Here is a 19,660-nt window from a genome sequence, read left to right as displayed (position 1 = left end):
GGCGGCATCCGTCACTAAGGAACCTCACCACCCGGGACATGCCCTCTTCTCATTACTACCATCAGGGAGGAGATACAGGAGCCTGAAGACCCACACACAACGATTCAGGAGCTTCTTCCCCTCCGCCATCAGATTTCTGAACGGTCCATGAGCCCATGAACACTACCTCTTATTCCCTTTTTTGGCACTATGTATTTATTTGTAATTTATAGTAATTTTATGTCTTTGTACCGTACTGCTGCCGCAAAACAACAAATTTCACACCATATAGGTCAGTGATAATAAACCTGACTCTGATTCTGAAACTGTGTGAAGTGAGGCAAGAGGGCTCCCTTCTAAATTTATGAGCTGGGCTTTAGTTACGGAGCAGAATTGGGCCTTCTATGATGCCCTGGCAGTCAAATAGCCATTGAATGTTTGCCACAGGAGTTCACTCTACTTGATGGAGGGCTGTTCCTTAACTTATCAGGGTAGAGTGGGGAGAGGCCTCGTTGAGTGGTCTGTCTCTCAGGAGGGTCTTCGAATGGCTGGGTGGCAGTAAAGGAGGAGTTTCATCGATGCAGCACAGAAAGCATCCACTCCACCCGTCTGCCCGGGACCGTAAGAAACCACAGAGTTTTGGACACAGCCCAGTCCGTTACAGAAACCAGCCTCCCCTCCACTGACTTCATTTAAACTTCCCGCTGCCTTGGGAAAACAGCCAACATAATCATGGACCCCTCCCACCCCGGTCATTGTCTCTTCTCCCCTCTCTCGCTGGGCAGAAGATACAAAAGCCTGAGAACACGTACCACCAGACTCAAGGACAGCTTCTATCCCGCTGTTATCAGACTCTTGAACGGACTTCTCACACGCTAAAAGGTGAACTCATGATCTCCCAATCTACCTTATTGTCTTGCCTGCACTGCACTTTCTCTGTAACTGTAACACTATATCTGCATTCTGTTTTCCTTTTACTGCCTTGATGTATACGGAATGATCTGTCTGGATGGCACACGGACAGAAGCTTTTCACTGTATTTTGGTACATGTGACAAATAAAACAGTACAAATACAAAGTTAATCTTTCTTACTCTCCCCCTCTCCCCCCTTCCCTTCCCTCTCCCCCCCTCTCTCCCCCCAGGTGTTTTATTACTCCACCAGCATCTTCATCGGTATGGGCATCAAGCAGCCAGTGTACATCACCATTGGTGTTGGGATCATTAACACAGTGTTCACTGTGCTGTCTGTGAGTATTACACACGGAGTCCGCCGCACTCTCCAACCTGCCCTGGTGGGGGAGACAGAGAGCCACCTGCCCAAGGAAACTGCAGATGCTGGAGGGACTCAGTGGGTTGAGCAGTGTGTGTTGGGGGGTGGAGGGGGGGGGGGAGATGGACAGTCAACATTTCGGGACATGATGCAGGGTTTCAACCCAAAGCTTCGACAGTTCCTTCCCTCCCGACAGATGCTGCTGAACCCGCTGAGTTCCTCCAGCAGACTATTGATCCTGAGGAACTCCAGACTCCGATAATCTGGGATGTTGATGGTGCCTGATCAGCAGATTTTCTGATGTTATTTTATCAAAATTCCTAACCCATTTTCAATTTATTTGTTAATCAAAAATAAGTAGGCATCAAAGATTATGAGGTGCATAGATAGGGTACATAGCCAGTGTCTGTTTCCCAGGGTAGGGGTGTCTAAAACAAGAGGGCACAGGTTTAAGATGAGAGAGGAGGTTTAATGGGGATCTGAGGGGTAAATCTGTGCGTAGTTGGTACCTGGAATGAGTTGCCAGAGGAGATATTGGTATTGGTTTATTATTGTCACTTGTACCGAGGTACAGTGGAAAAACTTGTCTAGCATACCGATCGTACAGATCAATTCATTACACAGTGCATTGAGGTAGCATAGTGTAAAAACGATAACAGAATGCAGAGTAAAGTGTTACAGCTACAGGGAAGTGCATTGCAGGTAGACAATAAGGTGCAAGGTCAAACAAGGTAGATTGTGAGGTCAAATAAGGTAGATTGTGAGGTCAAGAGTCCATCTCATTGTATAAGGGAACAATTCAATAGTCTTATCACAGTGGGATAGAAGCTGTCCTTGAGCCTGGTGGTACATGCCCTTGGGCTCCTGTATCTTCTGCCTGATGGGAGAGGGGAGAAGAGAGAATGACCTGGGTGGGTGGGGTCTTTGATTATGCTGGCTGCTTCACCAAGGCAGCGAGAGGTATAGCCTGAGTCCATGGAGGGGAGGCTGGTTTCCGTGACGCGCTGGGCTGTGTCCACAATTCTCTGCAGTTTCTTGCAGTCCTGGGCAGAGCAGTTGCCGTACCAAGCCGTGATGCATCCGGATAGGATGCTTTCTACAGTGCATCGATTAAAAATTGGTGAGTGTCAAAGGGGACATGCCAAATTTCTATAGCCTTCTGAGGAATTAGAGGCACTGGTGAGCTTTCTTGGCCATGGTGTCTGCATGGTTGGACCAAGACAGGCTATTGGTGATGTTCACTCCCAGGAACTTGAAGCTCTCAACCCTTTCGACCTCAGCACCGTTGAGGTAAACAGGTGTATGTACGCCACCCCCTTTCCTGAAGTCAATGACCAGCTCTTTTGTTTTGCTGACATCGAGGGAAAGATTGTTGTCATGACACCATGTCACTAAGCTCTCTATCTGCTTCCTGTACTCCGACTCATCGTTATTTAAGATACGCCCCACTACGGTGGTATCATCTGCAAACTTGTAGGTGGAGTTAGAGCAGAATCTGACCATGAGTGTATAGGGAGTAGAGTAGAGGGCTGAGGATGCAGCCCTCTACTCACGCTTGTGGGGCACCAGTGTTGAGACTAATCGTGCTGGAGGTGTTGCTGCCTGTCCTCACTGACTGCAGTCTGTTAGTCTTATAGAAGTGTTTAAAATTATGAGGCATAGATGAGGTGGACGGTAACAGTCTTTTCCCCAGGGTAGGGGAGTCCAAAACTAGGGGGCGTAAGTTTAGGGTGAGAGGGGAAAGATTTAAAAGGGACCCGAGGGGCAACTTTTTCCACACAGAGGGTGGTGAGTATGTGGAACGAGCTGCCAGAGGAAGTGGGTGAGGCAGGTATAATAGTATCCTTTAAGAAGCACTTGGATAGGTACGTGGAGGGACGGGGCCTGGAGCGATATGGGCCGAATGCAGGAAATTGGGACTAGCTGGGTGGGCACCATGGTTGGCATGGACTGGTTGGGCCGAAGGGCCTGTATCCCTGTTGTATTGCTCTGTGACTCTCTCAAGCAGAACGATCACCACTTGAGTCATTAGGTGGGGCAGCAAATTACAATAAGGATGATTAGACTCTGTAATGGGATATGGATCGGTTGAATGAGTGGGCAAAACCTTGGCAAATGGATTTTTATCGTTGGGAAATGCGAGGTCATGCACTTCGGTAGAAAGAGTCAAAAGACAGTTTATGGCGTCAATGAGGGATCACAGGTGACTGATGTACAGAGGGATCAAGGTGTTCTCAAGAACGTATCACAAAAAGGTGAGCAGGCAGGTGAAGCAAGCGGCTCGGAGGCAAATAGAGATGGACAGTTATTCCAAGGAAGTATGGTTCCAGTTGTATGTGGTACAGGTGAGACCACACCTGGAGTAGATGTATCTTTGTTAGTCACCATGTACATCGAAACGCACAGTGAAATGCATCTTCTGCGTAGAGTGTTCTGGGGGCAGCCCACAAGTGTCGCCATGTTTCCGGCGCCAACGTAGCATGCCCACAACTTCCTAACCCGTATGTCTTTGGAATGTGGGAGGAAACCAGAGCACCCGAAGAAACCCACGCAGACACGGGGAGAACGTACAAACTCCTTACAGACAGTGGCGGGAATTGAACCTGGGTCGCTGGCGCTGTAATAGCGTCACGCTAACCGCTACACTACCGTGCCTGCCCTGTACTGAGCATCGTTTCCATCCCCTTATTAAAGAAGGAAGGCAGCCCAGCAGAGATTCACCAGACTTGTCCCATCACAAGCAGCTAAAGAAACTAGATCTGTATTCTTTAGAGTTTAGAGGAATGAGGGGCGCGACCTTACTGAAACATCTCAGGTTCCGAGGGGACGGGACAGGGTCCAGTGTGGAGATGTTCCCACCATTGGGAGAGTCTCGAACGAGGGGATAGAGTTACGGGGCATTTAACACTGAGGTGTGTAGGGACTTAGACCATAAGATACAGGAGCAGAATTAGGCCTTTCAGCCCATCGAGTCTGCTCGGCCATTCAATCATTGCTGATTTTTTTTCTTTCAACCCCATTCTCCCTCCTCCCCATAACCCTTAACCCCTGACCAATCAAGAACCTATCGATCTCTGCCTTAAATACCCCCAATGACTTGGCCTCCACCGCCCTCTGTGGCAACAAATTCCACAGATTCACCGCCCTCTGGCTGAAGAAATTCCTCCTCATCTCAGTTCTAAAGGGACGTCCCTTTATTCTGAGGCTGTGCCCTCGGATCCTGGACTCTCCCACTGATGGAAACATCCCCTCCATGTCCACTCGATCCAGGCCTTTCAGTATCCGGGAGGTTTCAATGAGATCTCCCCTCATCTGAACTCCATCAAGTACAGGCCCAGAGACATCAAACGATCCTCGTACATTAACCCTTTCATTCCTGGGATCGTTCCTGTGGACCGTCTCCAGGGCTAGCACATCTTTCCTTAGATACGGGGCCCAAATGTGCTCTGACCAACGCCTTGTAAAGCCTCAGTGATAGGTTCTTGCTTTTATCTTCTACTCTGGCAGTGAATGGTAAACTTCTCAGCGTGGTGAGTCTCTGGAATTGACCCTGGAAGGATTAGTGGAGGTTGGACCATCCACGATGTTTAAGGAGGAGGTGATCAGGGGACTGAGGGCGATAGGGGAGCTGGTGCAGTGGAGTTGAGGATTGAGGCAGGTCAGCCATGATGGTATTGAGTGACAGCCCTTCCTTCTGCTCTACAGTTATTCCTCGTGGAGAGGATGGGACGCCGGGCTCTTCACCTCCTGGGATTGGCCGGGATGTGCCTCTGCGCCGTAGTGATGACCGTTTCCTTGGCACTGCTGGTGAGTAAAAGCTCGCCTGATTGGCGGATTTTTCACCTGCCGCCACTTTCGTTTGCTCAGGGCCGAATTAATTAGCACCGGCCAGGAGCCTTTTCAAGCTTTTAAAGCCTATTCAGCCCTTTGTATCTGTGCAAGCCCCTTGGAGGGGAAAAACACCTCTTCAATGAATGCACGCCCCCTGTTCTTTTCTCCAAGGATGAAAAGTTTATTTCTTTCAGCTATTAAACAATTCCCTTTCTGAAGTTTTGAGTCTGAACCAAGTCTCACAGCTAAATGATAGTAATTCGCAAAGTTGAAAAGTCAAATTCAAGTTTATTGTCAGATGCACAAGTCCATGTGTGCACAGGTGCAATGAAAAACTTACTTACAGCGGCATCACAGGCACAGAGCATCAGAGACACAACACTCACAAGAAAAACCTAAATTAAATGTAAATTATACACAATTTTTTTTACAAAAGAACACCATTACAACAAAATAAAAAGTCCATTGTACTTTTGTTATACTGAGGTGGTGATTAGGGATGTGCAGGTTGGTTCGAGAACCAAATGGTTGAAGGGAAGTAGCTGTTCCCGTACCTGGTGGGTGTGGGACCTCAGGCTTTTGTACCTCCTGCCCAGTGGGAGCTGCGAGAAGATGGCACGGCCCGGATGGTGGGGATCTTTCCCTGCATCATTTACCAATCATCATTCAGAGGATTCTCGGATATGAACTCTCACCATTGGTAATGGTTTCTCTTGATTTACTCCCTACCATGAGTTTAAGAGCTGCGAGGTAATGATGCAGCTCTACAACACTCTGGTTAGGCCACACTTAGAGTACTGTGTCCAGTTCTGGTCGCCTCATTATAGGAAGGATGCGGAAACATTGGAAAGGGTGCAGAGGAGATTTACCAGGATGCTGCCTGGTTTGGAGAGTATGCATTGTGAGGAGAGACTAAGGGAGCTAGGGCTTTACTCTTTGGAGAGGAGGAGGATGAGAGGAGACATGATAAAGCTGTACAAAATATTAAGAGGAATAGATAAGAGTGGACAGCCAGTGCCTCTTTCCCAGGGCACCAATGCTCAATACCAGAGGGCATGGCTTTAAAGTAATGGGTGGGAAGTTCAAGGGAGATATCAGAGGGAGGTCTTTTAGCCAGAGAGTGGTTGGGGCGTGGAATGTGCTGCCTGGGGCGGTGGTGGAGGCAGGTACATTGGTCAAATTCAAGAGATTGCTAGATAAAATAGAGGGATATGTGGGAGGAAGGGGTTAGATAGTCTTAGGTGAGGTTTAAAGGTCAGCACAACATTGTGGGCCGAAGGGCCTGTATTGTGCTGTACTGTTCTATGTTCTATAACACATGAGAGCAGGAGTACGCCACCCGGCCCTTCAACCCTGCCCTACCATTCCATTGCTGATCTGCCCCAAGCCTCATCTCCTTTTCTGTACCAGTTCCCCACAGTCCTCAATTCCCCGATCGTTCGAACATTTATCAACCTCCTCTTTAAATTCCCCCTCCCCCAGTGACCCAGTCTCCTCCGGGGCAGATTCCCCACCCTCTGTGAAGGAGAAGTCCTGACATACCTCAGTGTTAAACAACCGACCCCCTAATCCTGTAACTCTGTTACCTTGTCCGAGACTCTCCCACTGGTGGGAACATCTCCACCCCGACCCTGTCACATCCCCTCAGGATCTGAGATGTCTCAGTAAGATTGCCGTTCATTCTTCTAAACTCCCAAGAACACAGACACAACAACTGTAGCTTCTTGTGAGGGGACAACCATCTCATCCCAAGAGTTAGCCGACAATAGAGCAAAGTCGCCATTTAATGACCATCCCTAATTACCCCTGAACAGAGAGCTGGGGGAGCTTGGAGTTGCCTGTAAGCCATGCTAGGGTAACAGGACACCACCCAACTGTAACAGGAGAGAAGGGCTTTTAAGATAAGACATAAGATATCTTTATTAGTCACGTGTACATCGAAACACAGTGAAATGCATCTTTTGCGTAGAGTGTTCTGGGGGCAGCCCGCAAGTGTCGCCACGCTTCCAGCGCCAACATAGCACGCCCACAACTTGCTAACCCGTACGTCTTTGGAATGTGGGAGGAAACCGGAGCACCCGGAGGAAACCCACGCAGACACGGGGAGAACGTACAAACTCCTTACAGACAGCGGCCGGAATTGAACCCGGGTCACTGGCGCTGTAAAGCATTACGCAAACCGTGCCTGCCCCTGTAGTGTAGTGACCAGAACTGTACACGGTACACCAAGTGTGGTCTAACCAATGTTTAGTACAGCAGCAACATAACGTCCCAACCCTTATATTCAATGCCTCGGCCCCGTGCCAAATGTCGCCTTCACTGCGCCATCCACCTGTGTGGCCATTTTCAGGGAGCTACGGACTTGGACCCCAAGGTCCCTCTGTACATCAGCGCTCCTAAGATCCCTGCCGTTCACTGTATATGTCCTGCCAGCATCAGTATCAAAATGTTTTAGCTTAACCACAACGGTATTGTTCCCCTTTGGTCTCGCCTGTCCGGAGTGTGACGGTACCCTGCCCTCTCTCCGCAGGACAAGCTGCCCTGGATGAGTTACGTCAGCACCGTGGGGATCTTTGGCTTCGTGGCTTTCTTCGAGGTGGGGCCTGGCCCCATCCCCTGGTTCATTGTGGGCGAGCTCTTCAGCCAGGGACCACGGGCAGCGGCCGTCACTGTCGCCGGGCTCACCAACTGGTCCTCTAACTTCATCGTGGGAATGTCGTTCCAGTACATTGTGGTATGTCCAGCAGGGAGGGAGGGGGGGGAGACAGACAGACGGGGGTGGGGGGTGGGGGAAGAGAGAGAGGGGTGGGGGAAGAGAGAGAGGTGGGGAGGGGGAAGAGAGAGAGGTGGGGAGGGGAGAGAGAGAGAGAGAGAGGCGGGGAGGGGAGAGAGAGAGAGAGAGGCGGGGAGGGGAGAGAGAGAGAGAGAGGCGGGGAGGGGAGAGAGAGAGAGAGGCGGGGAGGGGAGAGAGAGAGAGAGAGGCGGGGAGGGGAGAGAGAGAGAGAGGCGGGGAGGGGAGAGAGAGAGAGAGGCGGGGAGGGGAGAGGGAGAGAGAGAGAGAGGCGGGGAGGGGAGAGAGAGAGAGAGAGAGGGGCGGGGAGGGGAGAGAGAGAGGGGAGGGGAGAGAGAGAGGGGCGGGGAGGGGAGAGAGAGGGGCGGGGAGGGGAGAGAGAGGGGCGGGGAGGGGAGAGAGAGGGGCGGGGAGGGGAGGGGAGAGAGAGGGGCGGGGAGGGGAGGGGAGAGAGAGGGGCGGGGAGGGGAGGGGAGAGAGAGGGGCGGGGAGGGGAGGGGAGAGAGAGGGGCGGGGAGGGGAGGGGAGAGAGAGAGGGGCGGGGAGGGGAGAGAGAGAGGGGCGGGGAGGGGAGAGAGAGAGGGGCGGGGAGGGGAGGGGAGAGAGAGAGGGGCGGGGAGGGGAGAGGGGCAGGGAGGGGAGAGAGAGAGAGAGGCGGGGAGGGGAGAGAGAGAGGTGGAGGGAGAGGGAGGGGGGAAGGAGGGAGAGGGGGGAGGAGGGAAGGAGGGGGGGGAAGGGGAAAGATAGGAGGGAGGGAGAGAGTGCAAGGAAGCCAGAGAGAGGACAAATGGAGAGAGTGAAGGAGAAAGAATGCAGAGAGAGAGCAGATGGAGGGAGTGCGAGAAAGAGAGAGAGAAGGAGGGACAAAGAGTTAGAGAGAGAATAAGGGAGGGAGAGAGCGCGAGGAGTGGAGAGAGGGCAGGAGGGAGGGAGTGAGAAAGAGAAGGAGGGAGAAAGAAAGTGTGGATGAAGGGAAAGAGTGAGAAAGTGAAAGGAAGGGTGAGGGAGGGAGGGAGGGGAGGGAGAGAGGGGATGTGTGGTGGGGGGTGTAGGAGAGCACCAGACGAGAGAACGTTGGTGAGGTAGAGCAGGTGACCTGGTGAAGAGAGTGTGCATCTTTTGCACAGGTTTCACTTTATCCATTAACGTAATCTGGGCATCAAGGCAGGACTGGCATTTATTGCCCTTCCTTAACTGCCCCTCCAGAGGGTGGGGTTGAGCTGCCTTCTTGACCCTCTGCGGTCCTTCTGGTGGAGGTGCTCCCACGGTGCTGTCAGGGAGTGCGTTCCAGGATTTAGACCCAGAGGTCAAAGTCGAGTTTATTGTCCTATGCACGAGTCCGTGTGCGCACGGGTGCAATGAAAAACTTACTTGCAGCAGCATCACAGGCACACAGCATCAGATAAGCGGCATTCACAGGAAAAACATAAGTTATACACAACTTTTCCAAGAAAGAACACAATTAGAACAAAAAAAAAACAAAGTCCATTGTAGTGCAAGGTGGTCATACTCACTGAGGTAGTGATTAGGGTTGTGCCGGTTGGTTCAAGAACCGAATGGTTGAAGGGAAGTAGCTGTTCCTGAACCTGGTGATGTGGGGACTTCAGGCTTCTGTACCTCCTGCCCGATGGGAGCTGTGAGAAGATGGCACGGCACGGATGGTGGGGATCTTTGATGATGGACGTTGCCTTCTTGAGGCAGCGCCTCCTGTAGATACTCCCGATGGTGGGGAGGGATGTGCCCGTGATGTATTGGGCAGAGTCCACTACTCTCTGCGCATTCAAATTGCCGTAACAGACTGTGATGCAACCAGGCGATACATTTCCAAGTCGGGATGGTGTGTGACTCGGAGGGGAACCTGCCGGTGGTGGTGTTCCCCTCCGCCCTCGCCTTTGTCCTCGGTGGGAAGGTCACTGGCTAAGGAACTGTTCCCACCTCCTTATGAAGGTGGGTGGGAGGAGTGAGGTGGATCGGCTGGTTGAGTGGTGCCTCAACTACAACCTCGTACTCAATGTCAGCAAGACCAAGGAACTGACTGTGGACTTCAGGAAGGGGAAGTCGGGAGAAAACACAGCGGCGGAAGGGGTGAGCGGCTTCAAGTCCCTGGGCGTCAACATCTCGGAGGATCTATCCTGGGCCCAACACATTGATGCAATCACGAAGAAGGCACGCCAGCAGCTCTACTTCATTTGGAGATTCGATACGTCACCGAAGACTCTTACAAATTTCTACAGATGTACAGTGGAGACCATTCTGACTGGTTGCATCACCGCCTGGTACGGAGGCTCCAATGCACAGGATCGCAAGAGGCTGCAGAGAGTTGTAGACTCAGCCAGCTCCATCACAGGCACAACCCTCCCCACCATTGAGGACATCTTCAAGAGGCGGTGCCTCAAGAAGGCAGCATCCGTCACTAAAGACTCTCACCACCCAGGACATGCCCTCTTCTCGTTACTACCATCAGGGAGGAGGTACAGGAGCCTGAAGACTCAACGATTCAGGAACAGCTTTTTCCCCTCCGCCATCAGATTTCTGAACGGTCCATTGAACATTCTGAACAGGAACACTACCTCGTTATTCCTTTTGCACTGTTTATTTATTTTTGTAATTTTATGTCTTGCACTGTACTGCTACTGCAGAACAACAAAGTTCATGTCATACATCAGTGATAATAAGTCTGATTCTGATGTGTGGTGCACACAGCAGTTCTTGTGCTGTAGACTTAGAACATAGAACACTACAGCACAGTACAGGCCCTTCGGCCCACAATGTTGTGCCGACATTTTATCCTGCTCTAAGATCTATCTAACCCTTCCCTCCCACATCGCCCCCTATTTTTCTATCATTCATGTGTCTATCTAAGAGTCTCTTAAAAGTCCCTAATGTATCTGCCCCCACAACCTCTGCCGGCAGTGCGTTCCACGCACCCACCACTCTCTGTGTAAAAAAAAACTTACCCCTGACGTCCCCCTTATACCTTCCTTCAATCACCTTAAAATTATGTCCCCTCGTGTTAGACATTGTCGCCCTGGGGAAAAGTCTCTGACTGTCCACTCGATCTGTGCCTCTTATCATCTTGTACACCTCTATCAAGCCACCTCTCATCCTCCTCCTCTCCGAAGAGAAAAGCCCCAGCTCACTCAACCTATAAGACACGCTCTCCAATCCAGACAACATCCTGATAAGTCTCCTCTACGCCCTCTCTAAAGCTTCCACATCCTTCCTATAATGAGGTGACCAGAACTGAACACAATACTCCAAGTGTGGTCTGAACAGAGTTCTTTCGAGCTGCAACATCACCTCGCGGCTCTTGAACTCCATACCCCGACTAATGAAGGCCAACCCGCCATACGCCTTCTTAACAAAAACTCTTGATGATAGGAAGCTGGCCTCTTGCAACTGCTTCAGCCGGTCGTGGGTTCAAATCCCACTCATGACGGCAGAGGTCTGAGCCTCCAGTACTAGTCTGTTCTCCTGGGTTCAGTGTGAAAGATCCCATGAGGATGCCGGGGAGAGTAGTGTGGAGAGTCTTCGCTGATATTCCGGAGGGTCAGGAATTAATCCACTTCCCCACAGCCAAACACTTCAGAGTCTTTCTGGGATATAGGCTGTGTACAGGTCAGCTCCCACACCACAGATCCTGAGGGGTCTTGACAGGGCAAGAGTGGGAGAATCAAGAATTATAGGCCACGGTTTAAAAAATAAGGGGCACCCTCCCATTTAAGACAATTTATTTTCTCGTGAGACTCCGGAACTCGAAGGGCGGAGGACGCAGAATCTGCAAATGTTTTTAAGATCGATTGGTGACAAGTCAGGGGGTGAAAGGTCAGTGGGATCGAGGATATTGGAGAGAACAGCCATGACATATTGAACGATGGGGCAGGTTGGACGGTCCAAATGGCCTTTTTCTGGCCCAGTCCGACGGATGGTGGTTTGGTTGTGCTGGGCTGGGGGTTGAAGTGTCTCTCTCTCTCTCTCTCTCCTGCCAGGAATTGTGTGGCCCTTTTGTGTTCCTCATCTTTGCTCTGTTGCTTCTGGGGTTCTTCACCTTCACCTACTTCAGGGTGCCCGAGACACGGGGCAAGACCTTTGACCAGATCGCCTCTGCCTTCCGCCGCAACCCCTCCCTCCTCGACCACGAGTTCAAGCAGCACGGAACAGAGCTGGACTACCTGGATGATGACTCCAGTGTGTGAGAGAGAGAGACCGAGAGGGTGGGAGGGAGGGAGGGAGGGAGAGAGTGTGTGGGAGGGAGGGAGAGAGTGTGAGGGAGGGAGGGAGAGAGTGTGAGCAAGCAAGAGAAAATTGTGTGTGTGTGTGTCAGAGACTGTGCGTGAGAGAGAGAAAGGGTGTGTGTCAGAGAATGTGAGTGTGAGAGAGCACACAAGACCAAAGGAGAATCTGAGGGAGGGGGAGAATGTGAGAGAGAGGAGGGAGGGAACGAGGGAGACTGCAAAAGTGGAAAGAAGAAAGTGAGTGTGAGGGAGGGGGTTGAATGTGGTGGCTGAGAGAGTACGAGGGCGAGTGAGTGTGAAACCACGTGTGATTTGAGGGAGAGAGGGAGCACAGCTCGAGTGGAGGAACAGAACTCATCGACACCTCGACCTCCTTGTCTCCCTCTCACACGTGAGCGTGTACACACACACACACACACACACACACACACACACTGTTTCAAGTCCCTGCTGGATTTCTGCAGTTTTATTAAAGTGTTTGTGTTTTTTAAATTCTGCTGTTGCATTAAATGTTTTATTTTACATGTTGTATTTTAGCCTTCGATTCTGTGTGGATATTCCCAGGTAATCTGGCCATCCCACCCAATTCTCCTGCCTTTCCCATTTGCTGCATTCCGTGGAATCGGAGAAAACGTGCAACGCGCGAGGCCATTCAGTCCATCGATGAAGCGTCGGTCCCCGGCCCAAGCCCACCCTCCATCACTGGGTCCGTACCCCTGCAGCTCACAGCTTGTTTAAGTACACACCTAGGTACTGTTTCAACGTGGGGAGGGTTCTCTGCCTCCCCCCCCCCCACTCCGCCCCAACCGGACAGTGAGCTCCAAACCCCCCAGCACCCCCCACACCCCTCTGGGGCAAACTCAACTCTCTAATCCTTTCACCTAAAATCTGTAGCTCCTTGATTTGGCTGCTGAAGGACACGAGTTGTCCCTGACAAACCCTGCCTCGATCTCTGATTAAATCTCCCGTGCCTGGACCCAAGGAAACAACTGCAGCTTCAGCGACCCCCTCCTACAATACTCCTGCCCTGGTAATGTCGAGACTCTATCACACCCTTCAATGGTCCGGCCAGGACACCACTCCTGTCTTCTAATGACAACCGTACAGCAGGGAAACAGACCCTTCCCACTGTTGGTGTCTGCCGACCATCAGCCAGGGATGGAGGGATATAGGATAAGATGGGATCTCTTTATTAGTCAAATGTACATCGAAACACAGTGAAATGCAGAGTGTTCTGGGGGCAGCCCGCAAGTGTCGCCACGCTTCCGGCACCAAAGTAGCGTGCCCACAACTTCCTAACCCATACGTCCTTGGAATGTGGGAGGAAACCGGAGCACCCGGAGGAAACCCACGCAGACATACGGGGAGAACGGTATAGACCATGTATACGCAGATGGGTTCAGTGTGAATTGGCATCATGGTTGGTAAATTGGTTTATTATTGTCACAGTGAAAATCTTATCTTGCGTACCATTCATACAGATCAATTCATTACGTTGAGTTAGTACAAGGTAAAACAGTACAGAATATAGAGTTAGAGTTACAGAGAAAGTGCAGTGCAGGCAGACAATAAGGTGCAAGGGCCACGACGAGGATGTGTTGTGGTTAATAGGTATTGGTATTGGTTTATTATTGTCACTTGTACTGAGGTACAGTGAAAAACTTGTCTTGCGTGCCGATCGTACAGGTCAATTCATTACACAGTGCATTGAGGTAGTACAGGGTAAAAACAATAACAGAATACAGAGTAAAGTGTCACAGCTACAGGGAAGTGCATTGCAGGCAGACAATAAGGTGCAAGGTCATAACAAGGTAGATTGTGAGGTCAAGAGTCCATCTCATCGTATAAGGGAACCGTAATAGGGATGGACGATGGCCATCTTAAAGCAGGCGGGAACCTCAGATTGAAGCGGGAGAGGTTAAAAATGTCTGCAAATGCTCCCGCCAGCTGATCCGTGCAGGATCTAAGGACATGGCCAGGGACACCATCCGGGCCAGATGCTTTCCGCGGCTTTGGTCTCCGGAAGACTAGTCTTGCGTGCGCTACGGTGACTGTGGGTTCAGGGACATTCAGGCACAGACATTGTGGGCCGAAGGGCCTGTTCCTGTGCGGTTCTCTTCTCTGTTCTATAACCACCCACTTACAGTTTTATTCTCCCCCCCAGATTCTACCCCCTCACCCACACACCGGGGTGGGGGGGGGAAGGAACAATCTACAGCGGCCGATCAACCCACCGACCCCATTGGGATGTGCGAGGAAACCAGAGCACCCGGGGGAAACCCACAGGGAGAACGTGCCAACTTCTCTCTCTCTCTCTCTCACACACACACACACACACACACACACACAGTGCCAGAGATCGGGATTGAACCTGGGTCCCTGGAGCTGTGAGGTAGCAGCTCTGCCTGCTGCGCCACTGGGCATCACTCACTCCCTCGGGTGAGAAGTGCACTAATATAGTCATGGAGCCATACAGTACAGAAACAGGCCCTTCAGCCCAACTGGTCCGTGCCAACCATGGTGCCTACCTGAGCTCACCCCGAGAGCTGATCCTCTGCCAAAGCCAACAATGATTAACGATTTCTCCTGCGGGATGTGACCTGTCCGTCAAACTGAGGTAATCAGTGCCAACCCAGAGGCTTGGCTACACTTCAGGGAATATCCAGTTTAAAGGTAGTTTTTTTTCCGGCCTGAATCAAAGGCCTTTCCGACACAGACTACTTCACCACCCTAGACCAAAGGCACACCACTGATCTGCCTTGGAGAGGGTGTTGGGGGGCAGGAGATCATTTCCGAGGAACAGGAGGTGACTTAAAGAGTGGCTTGTCCAAGGTGAGCGGGACACAGCGACGAGGCAGGCGGGGTCCTGACACACGTCACTCCTTCCCGACACCATGAAGTCGCTGCTTCTGCTCCTGGGTCTCCTGCTTCTGCCCTCTGCCCCGCCGTCTGTGGGTTAGTCGGTCGCCCACCTCTTCGCGGGCTGTGGGTTTGCGAGGAGGGTTTGGCGAAAGGTGCAGGGTCCTTGTCACGTTTCATCCCCAGCAGCTGCGTGACAGAGGATTCTCTGATCTACGGGCTGCTCCCGGGGACACTCACACAGACGGACATCAACTGCTGCTGGAAGGTCATCAACTCGGTGAAAGACGCCCTTTGGTCTGCCCGAAACTTGTTGGTCTCCCAGCGCTGGGAGATGTCCGTAGGGGAATGCTGCCGACTGACACATTCCAGGCTGCAGGAGTACGTGCTGAGGGACGCACTGAAGCTGGGTGTAGCCAAGGTGAGGGCTCAGTGGGGAAGGACAACAGTTTAGGGTTCTTCTGCCCCTGGAGAGGGAGGGGTGGGCTCAGGTGAGAAAGACCCTTAAATATTGTAAATACGGGATTGGGGTAGCCCCCCAGGGAGCCACGAGTGGCATCGGTGCTGTGGTTTTTATATAAGAAGGTAACACTTTTGATGGATCCGTACACGAATGTAAAGGTTTGCACTGTTTTATTGTATATAGTTTGGGTTTTTTTTGTATAAAGTTTAATTTGGAATTAAACAAAAGGTGGCTCCTGCACCCCCCCCCCCCACCCCAGCTTGTGGTGGGAGAGGAGGGAGCTCGCACAGGTGATAATCTGGGCGCCGGGATCCAGAGCGACGCGCACAACACAGGGGCAGCTCAGCGGGTCAAGCCGCACCTGTGGAGAGAGATGGACAGTTGGCGTTTGGGGTCGAGACCCTTCACAGCAGTCCACGTGAAGGGTCTTGACCTGAAACTGTCCACTTCCCTGCACAGATGCCGTCTGTGCTACAGGCTTTCCTGGGGGGGTTGGGAAGAGAGAGAGTAGGGGTAGAGAAAGAGGGAGGGAGAGAGAGGGAGCGGTTAGGGGAGTTGGGCCGACCTTGGAATGAAGGGCCAGCCTTGTAGAAGTGTTTGAAGCTATGAGAGGCATAGATAAGGTGGACAGTAAGTCTTTATAATATGTGATATAATTAGTATTGTGATCAGGGCCCAGCACATAGATATAATCAGGAAAAGGCACACTAGCATCTCTACTTTCTTAGAAGCTTCAGGAGATCTGGCATGTCACCAAATACTCCAACGAACTTCTACAGATGCACTGTAGAAAGTATCCTGACTGGTTGCATCAGAACCTGGTATGCACAGGAATGCAAGAGGCTGCACAGAGTAGTGGACACAGGCCGGTCCATACCAGGCACAGCCCTCCCCACCACCGACAGCATCTAGAGGAGGCACTGCCTCAAGGTAGCGGCATCCGTCATCAAAGATCCCCGCCATCCGGGCCGTGCCCTCTTCTTGCAGCTACCGTCGGGCAGGAGGTACAGAAGCCTGAAGTCCCACATCACCGGGTTCAGGAACAGCTACTTCCCTTCAACCATTCGGTTCTCGAATTGACCGGCACAACCCTAATCACTACCTCAGCAAGGGAACACTACAGACCACCTCTCACACTGCCACGTTTGTGTTTTAGTTTGCAGTCTTTTTCTCCACTGTCTTGTACAATTGATGTATAATTCATGTCCTGTGTGGTGTCTGACCCTTTGTGCCTGTGATGCTGCTGCAAATAAGTTTTGCATTGTACCTGTATCTCACTGTACTTGTGCCCATGCATTTCCCTCCATAGATGCTGCCTGACCCACTGAGTTCCTCCAGGTTCCAGCAGCTGCCGTCACCCATGCACGGTAGCGTAGCGGTTAGCCTAACGCTATTACAGTACCAGCGACCTGGGTTCAATTTGCACTGCCGTCTGTAAGGAGTCTGTACGTTCTCCCCATGGCTGCGTGGGTTTGCTCCCACATTTCAAAGATGTTAGGAAGTTGTGGGCAGGCTACATTAGCACCAGAAGCGTGGCTACATTTGCAGGCTGCCCCCAGAACACTACACAAAACATGTATTTCACTGTTTTGATGTACATATGACTAATCAATAAATTTCTGTTGACTACAAACTTGACATGTGGACTGTGTGCAACACCACCACCTGGTGCCAAGAGTTCTATACTGCAAGCAAAACCGACAGACCAACACATGCAACCTGGCTGCTTTGCTTTGAAGGCTATATTCTCCATTTATCATTCTCATGATATAGGAGGCCATTCAGCCCAAGTCTATGCCAATGCTTGGAGCAATCCAATTTCCCCCTTTAACCTCCCTGTAATCTATTTGCCCCCACATTCTTATCAACTCCCCCTAGATTCTAGCTGAAAGACACTGATGCTGGAGGAACTCAGCAGGCCAGGCAGCATCCGTGGAGAAAAGCAGGTCAACTTTTTGGGTCAGGACCCTGCTTTCAGGACTGAAGGTAGGAAAAGGGGGAGCCCAATATATAAGAGGGAAAAGCAGAGCAGTGATAGGTGGACAAGAGGGGGGGGATGAAATGTGGAGGATTAGGGGGACCCTATCCCTGTTGGGTCTAGGAGGGGTGGGGGTTAGAGCAGAGGTGCAGGAAGTGACAGAGATACAGGTGTGAGCTCTCTCAATCACAGTCTGGGGGAGGAGTGGAGTGGATGGGAAGGACCTGGTTAGAAGTGAAATTGGACATCTCGGCTGGAGTGGAAAGCCTCATCACAGGAGCAGATGCACCAGAGAAATTGGAACAAAAGGAATAGCGTCCTTGCAAGAGACAGGGTGGGATGAGCTGGAATTGAGGCAGCTGTGGGCACCAGTGGGTCTGCAGACAAGGAATTGCCTGAGATGGAAAGATTAGAGAGAGCGCGAGAGCGAGAGAGAGAGAGATATATATGTCAGGGCATAGTCCAAGTAAATTGGAGAACTGGGTGAAAATCAGTGGTGAAATTTATGAAGCTGTCGAGCTCTGCACGGCTACAAGAGGTGGCAACAATGCGGTCATTGATATAGCGGAGAAAGGGTCAAGGAATGGGGCCAGAGTAGGCTTGGAACAGAGACTGTTCAATGTAGGCCCCTAGATTCTACCCCACACATACAGGATCAATTAACCCACCAACCCACATCATTGGGATGTGGGAGGAAACCCAAGCACTCAGGAAGACTCTACGCAGTCACAGGGAGAACATGCAAACTCCACACACACACGCAGCGCCAGAGGTCAGGATCGAACCCAGGTCTCTGGAGCTGCCAGGCAGTGGCTCTACCCACTGTGCCACAAACCCTATGGGCTTGGCATCAAAACAAATCTAGACTAACATCTTAAAGTACTGAGAGAGTGTTGCATCACAGGGAGAACGTGCAAACTCCACACACACACACAGAGACTGGAGGTCAGGATCGAACCTGGGTTACTGACAGCAGCTCTACTTCACTCCAGCTGAAAGATTCCTCGTTCCGTTTTTGACCACCTTTCAGCTTTACACTGCTGTCCAGTGGGTCAATCACACCTTGCAACACACGACTCTGAATCCCACTTCAGAGATTTGGGTACAAAAGTTCATTCTCCACTCCTCTCCCAGGGCTGGTCCTGACGGAGTGCTATATTGCCACAGCACCACCTTTGTTTTGAGGGGTTTGACATTAAACCAAGATAGGACATGGTGGGCTGAAGGGCCTGTTTCTGTGACCAGTGGTTCTGCAGGGACCCCTGGTTAATGATTTATATAAATGACTTGGATGAAACAGTAGTGGTCTGATTAGCAAGTCTGCAGGTGACACAAAGATTGGTGGACTTGTGGACAGAAGGTTGTCAAAGGATACAGCAGGATAGAGATGATTTACAGATAAGGGCAGAGGAGTGGCAGATGGAGTTTAATGCAGACAAGTGTGAGGTGTTGTACTTTGGGAGGACACATGCAAGGGGAGAGTATAGAGCATGGATGTGGTGTGCAGGTCCATAGCTCCCTGAAAGTGGCAACACAAGTATACAAGGTGGTAAAGATGGCACAGCACACTTGCCTTCATCAGTCAGGGCATTGAATATAGAGTTAGGAAGTCATGTTACAGCTGTACAAAAACTTTGGTCAGACCACACTTGGAGTATTGTGCACAGTTCTGGCCACCCCAATTACAGGAAGGATGTGGCAGCTTTAGTGAGGGTGCAGAAGAGGTTTAACAGGGTGCTGCCTGGATTAGAGGGAATGAGTTTAAGGAGAGGTTGGACAAACTTGGGTTGGTTTCCTCTGGAGAGGAAGAAGGTGCAGGGAGATCTGAGGGGTTATGAACTGAGGCAGTGATAAACAGTCCTCTCTCCCCCCCCCCCCCCCCCCAGGATAGAAATGTCTAATGATGGAGGGCATCGCTTCAAGGTGAGAGGGGAAATTTAAAGATGTACAGAGCAAGTTTGTTTCTACAGGGATTGGTGGGTGCCTGGAACAGGCTGCTAGGGGAGGTGGTGAAGGCAGATATGATAGTGGGGTTTAAGAGTCTGTTAGATAGACACATGAATGTACAGGGAATGGAAGGATATAGAACATGTGCAGGCAGAAGGGACACAATTTAATTTGGCATCATGGTCAGCACAGACACTGTGGGCCGAAGGGCCTGTTCCTGCACTGCACAGCTGACTAATTGCCTCAGAAACCAAGAGGTGAGATAATGGAATTAATTCTAAACAAGTACCTGGAACAAGTTGTTAG

The 19,660-nt window shown here is 51.2% G+C and overlaps 1 protein-coding gene across 1 annotated transcript in view; it reads left to right on the top strand.

Moving 5' to 3' along the window:
• Nucleotides 1–12,068, top strand: part of LOC127586692 (solute carrier family 2, facilitated glucose transporter member 4-like) — a 40,898-nt gene extending 28,830 nt beyond the window's left edge. Inside the window, exons 8-11 of the mRNA XM_052044833.1 lie at nucleotides 1,123–1,227; nucleotides 4,956–5,057; nucleotides 7,612–7,815; nucleotides 11,862–12,068. Coding sequence (XP_051900793.1) covers nucleotides 1,123–1,227; nucleotides 4,956–5,057; nucleotides 7,612–7,815; nucleotides 11,862–12,068 — 618 coding nt within the window. The remainder of the gene's footprint in view (nucleotides 1–1,122; nucleotides 1,228–4,955; nucleotides 5,058–7,611; nucleotides 7,816–11,861) is intronic.
• The last annotated feature ends 7,592 nt before the right edge of the window (nucleotides 12,069–19,660 follow it).

This window comes from Pristis pectinata, chromosome 37 (assembly GCF_009764475.1).
Source record: "Pristis pectinata isolate sPriPec2 chromosome 37, sPriPec2.1.pri, whole genome shotgun sequence".
Taxonomy (NCBI): Eukaryota; Metazoa; Chordata; class Chondrichthyes; order Rhinopristiformes; family Pristidae; genus Pristis; species Pristis pectinata.
Note: the sequence above shows the minus strand (reverse complement) of the source record. Positions and strands in the feature narration are given on the sequence as shown.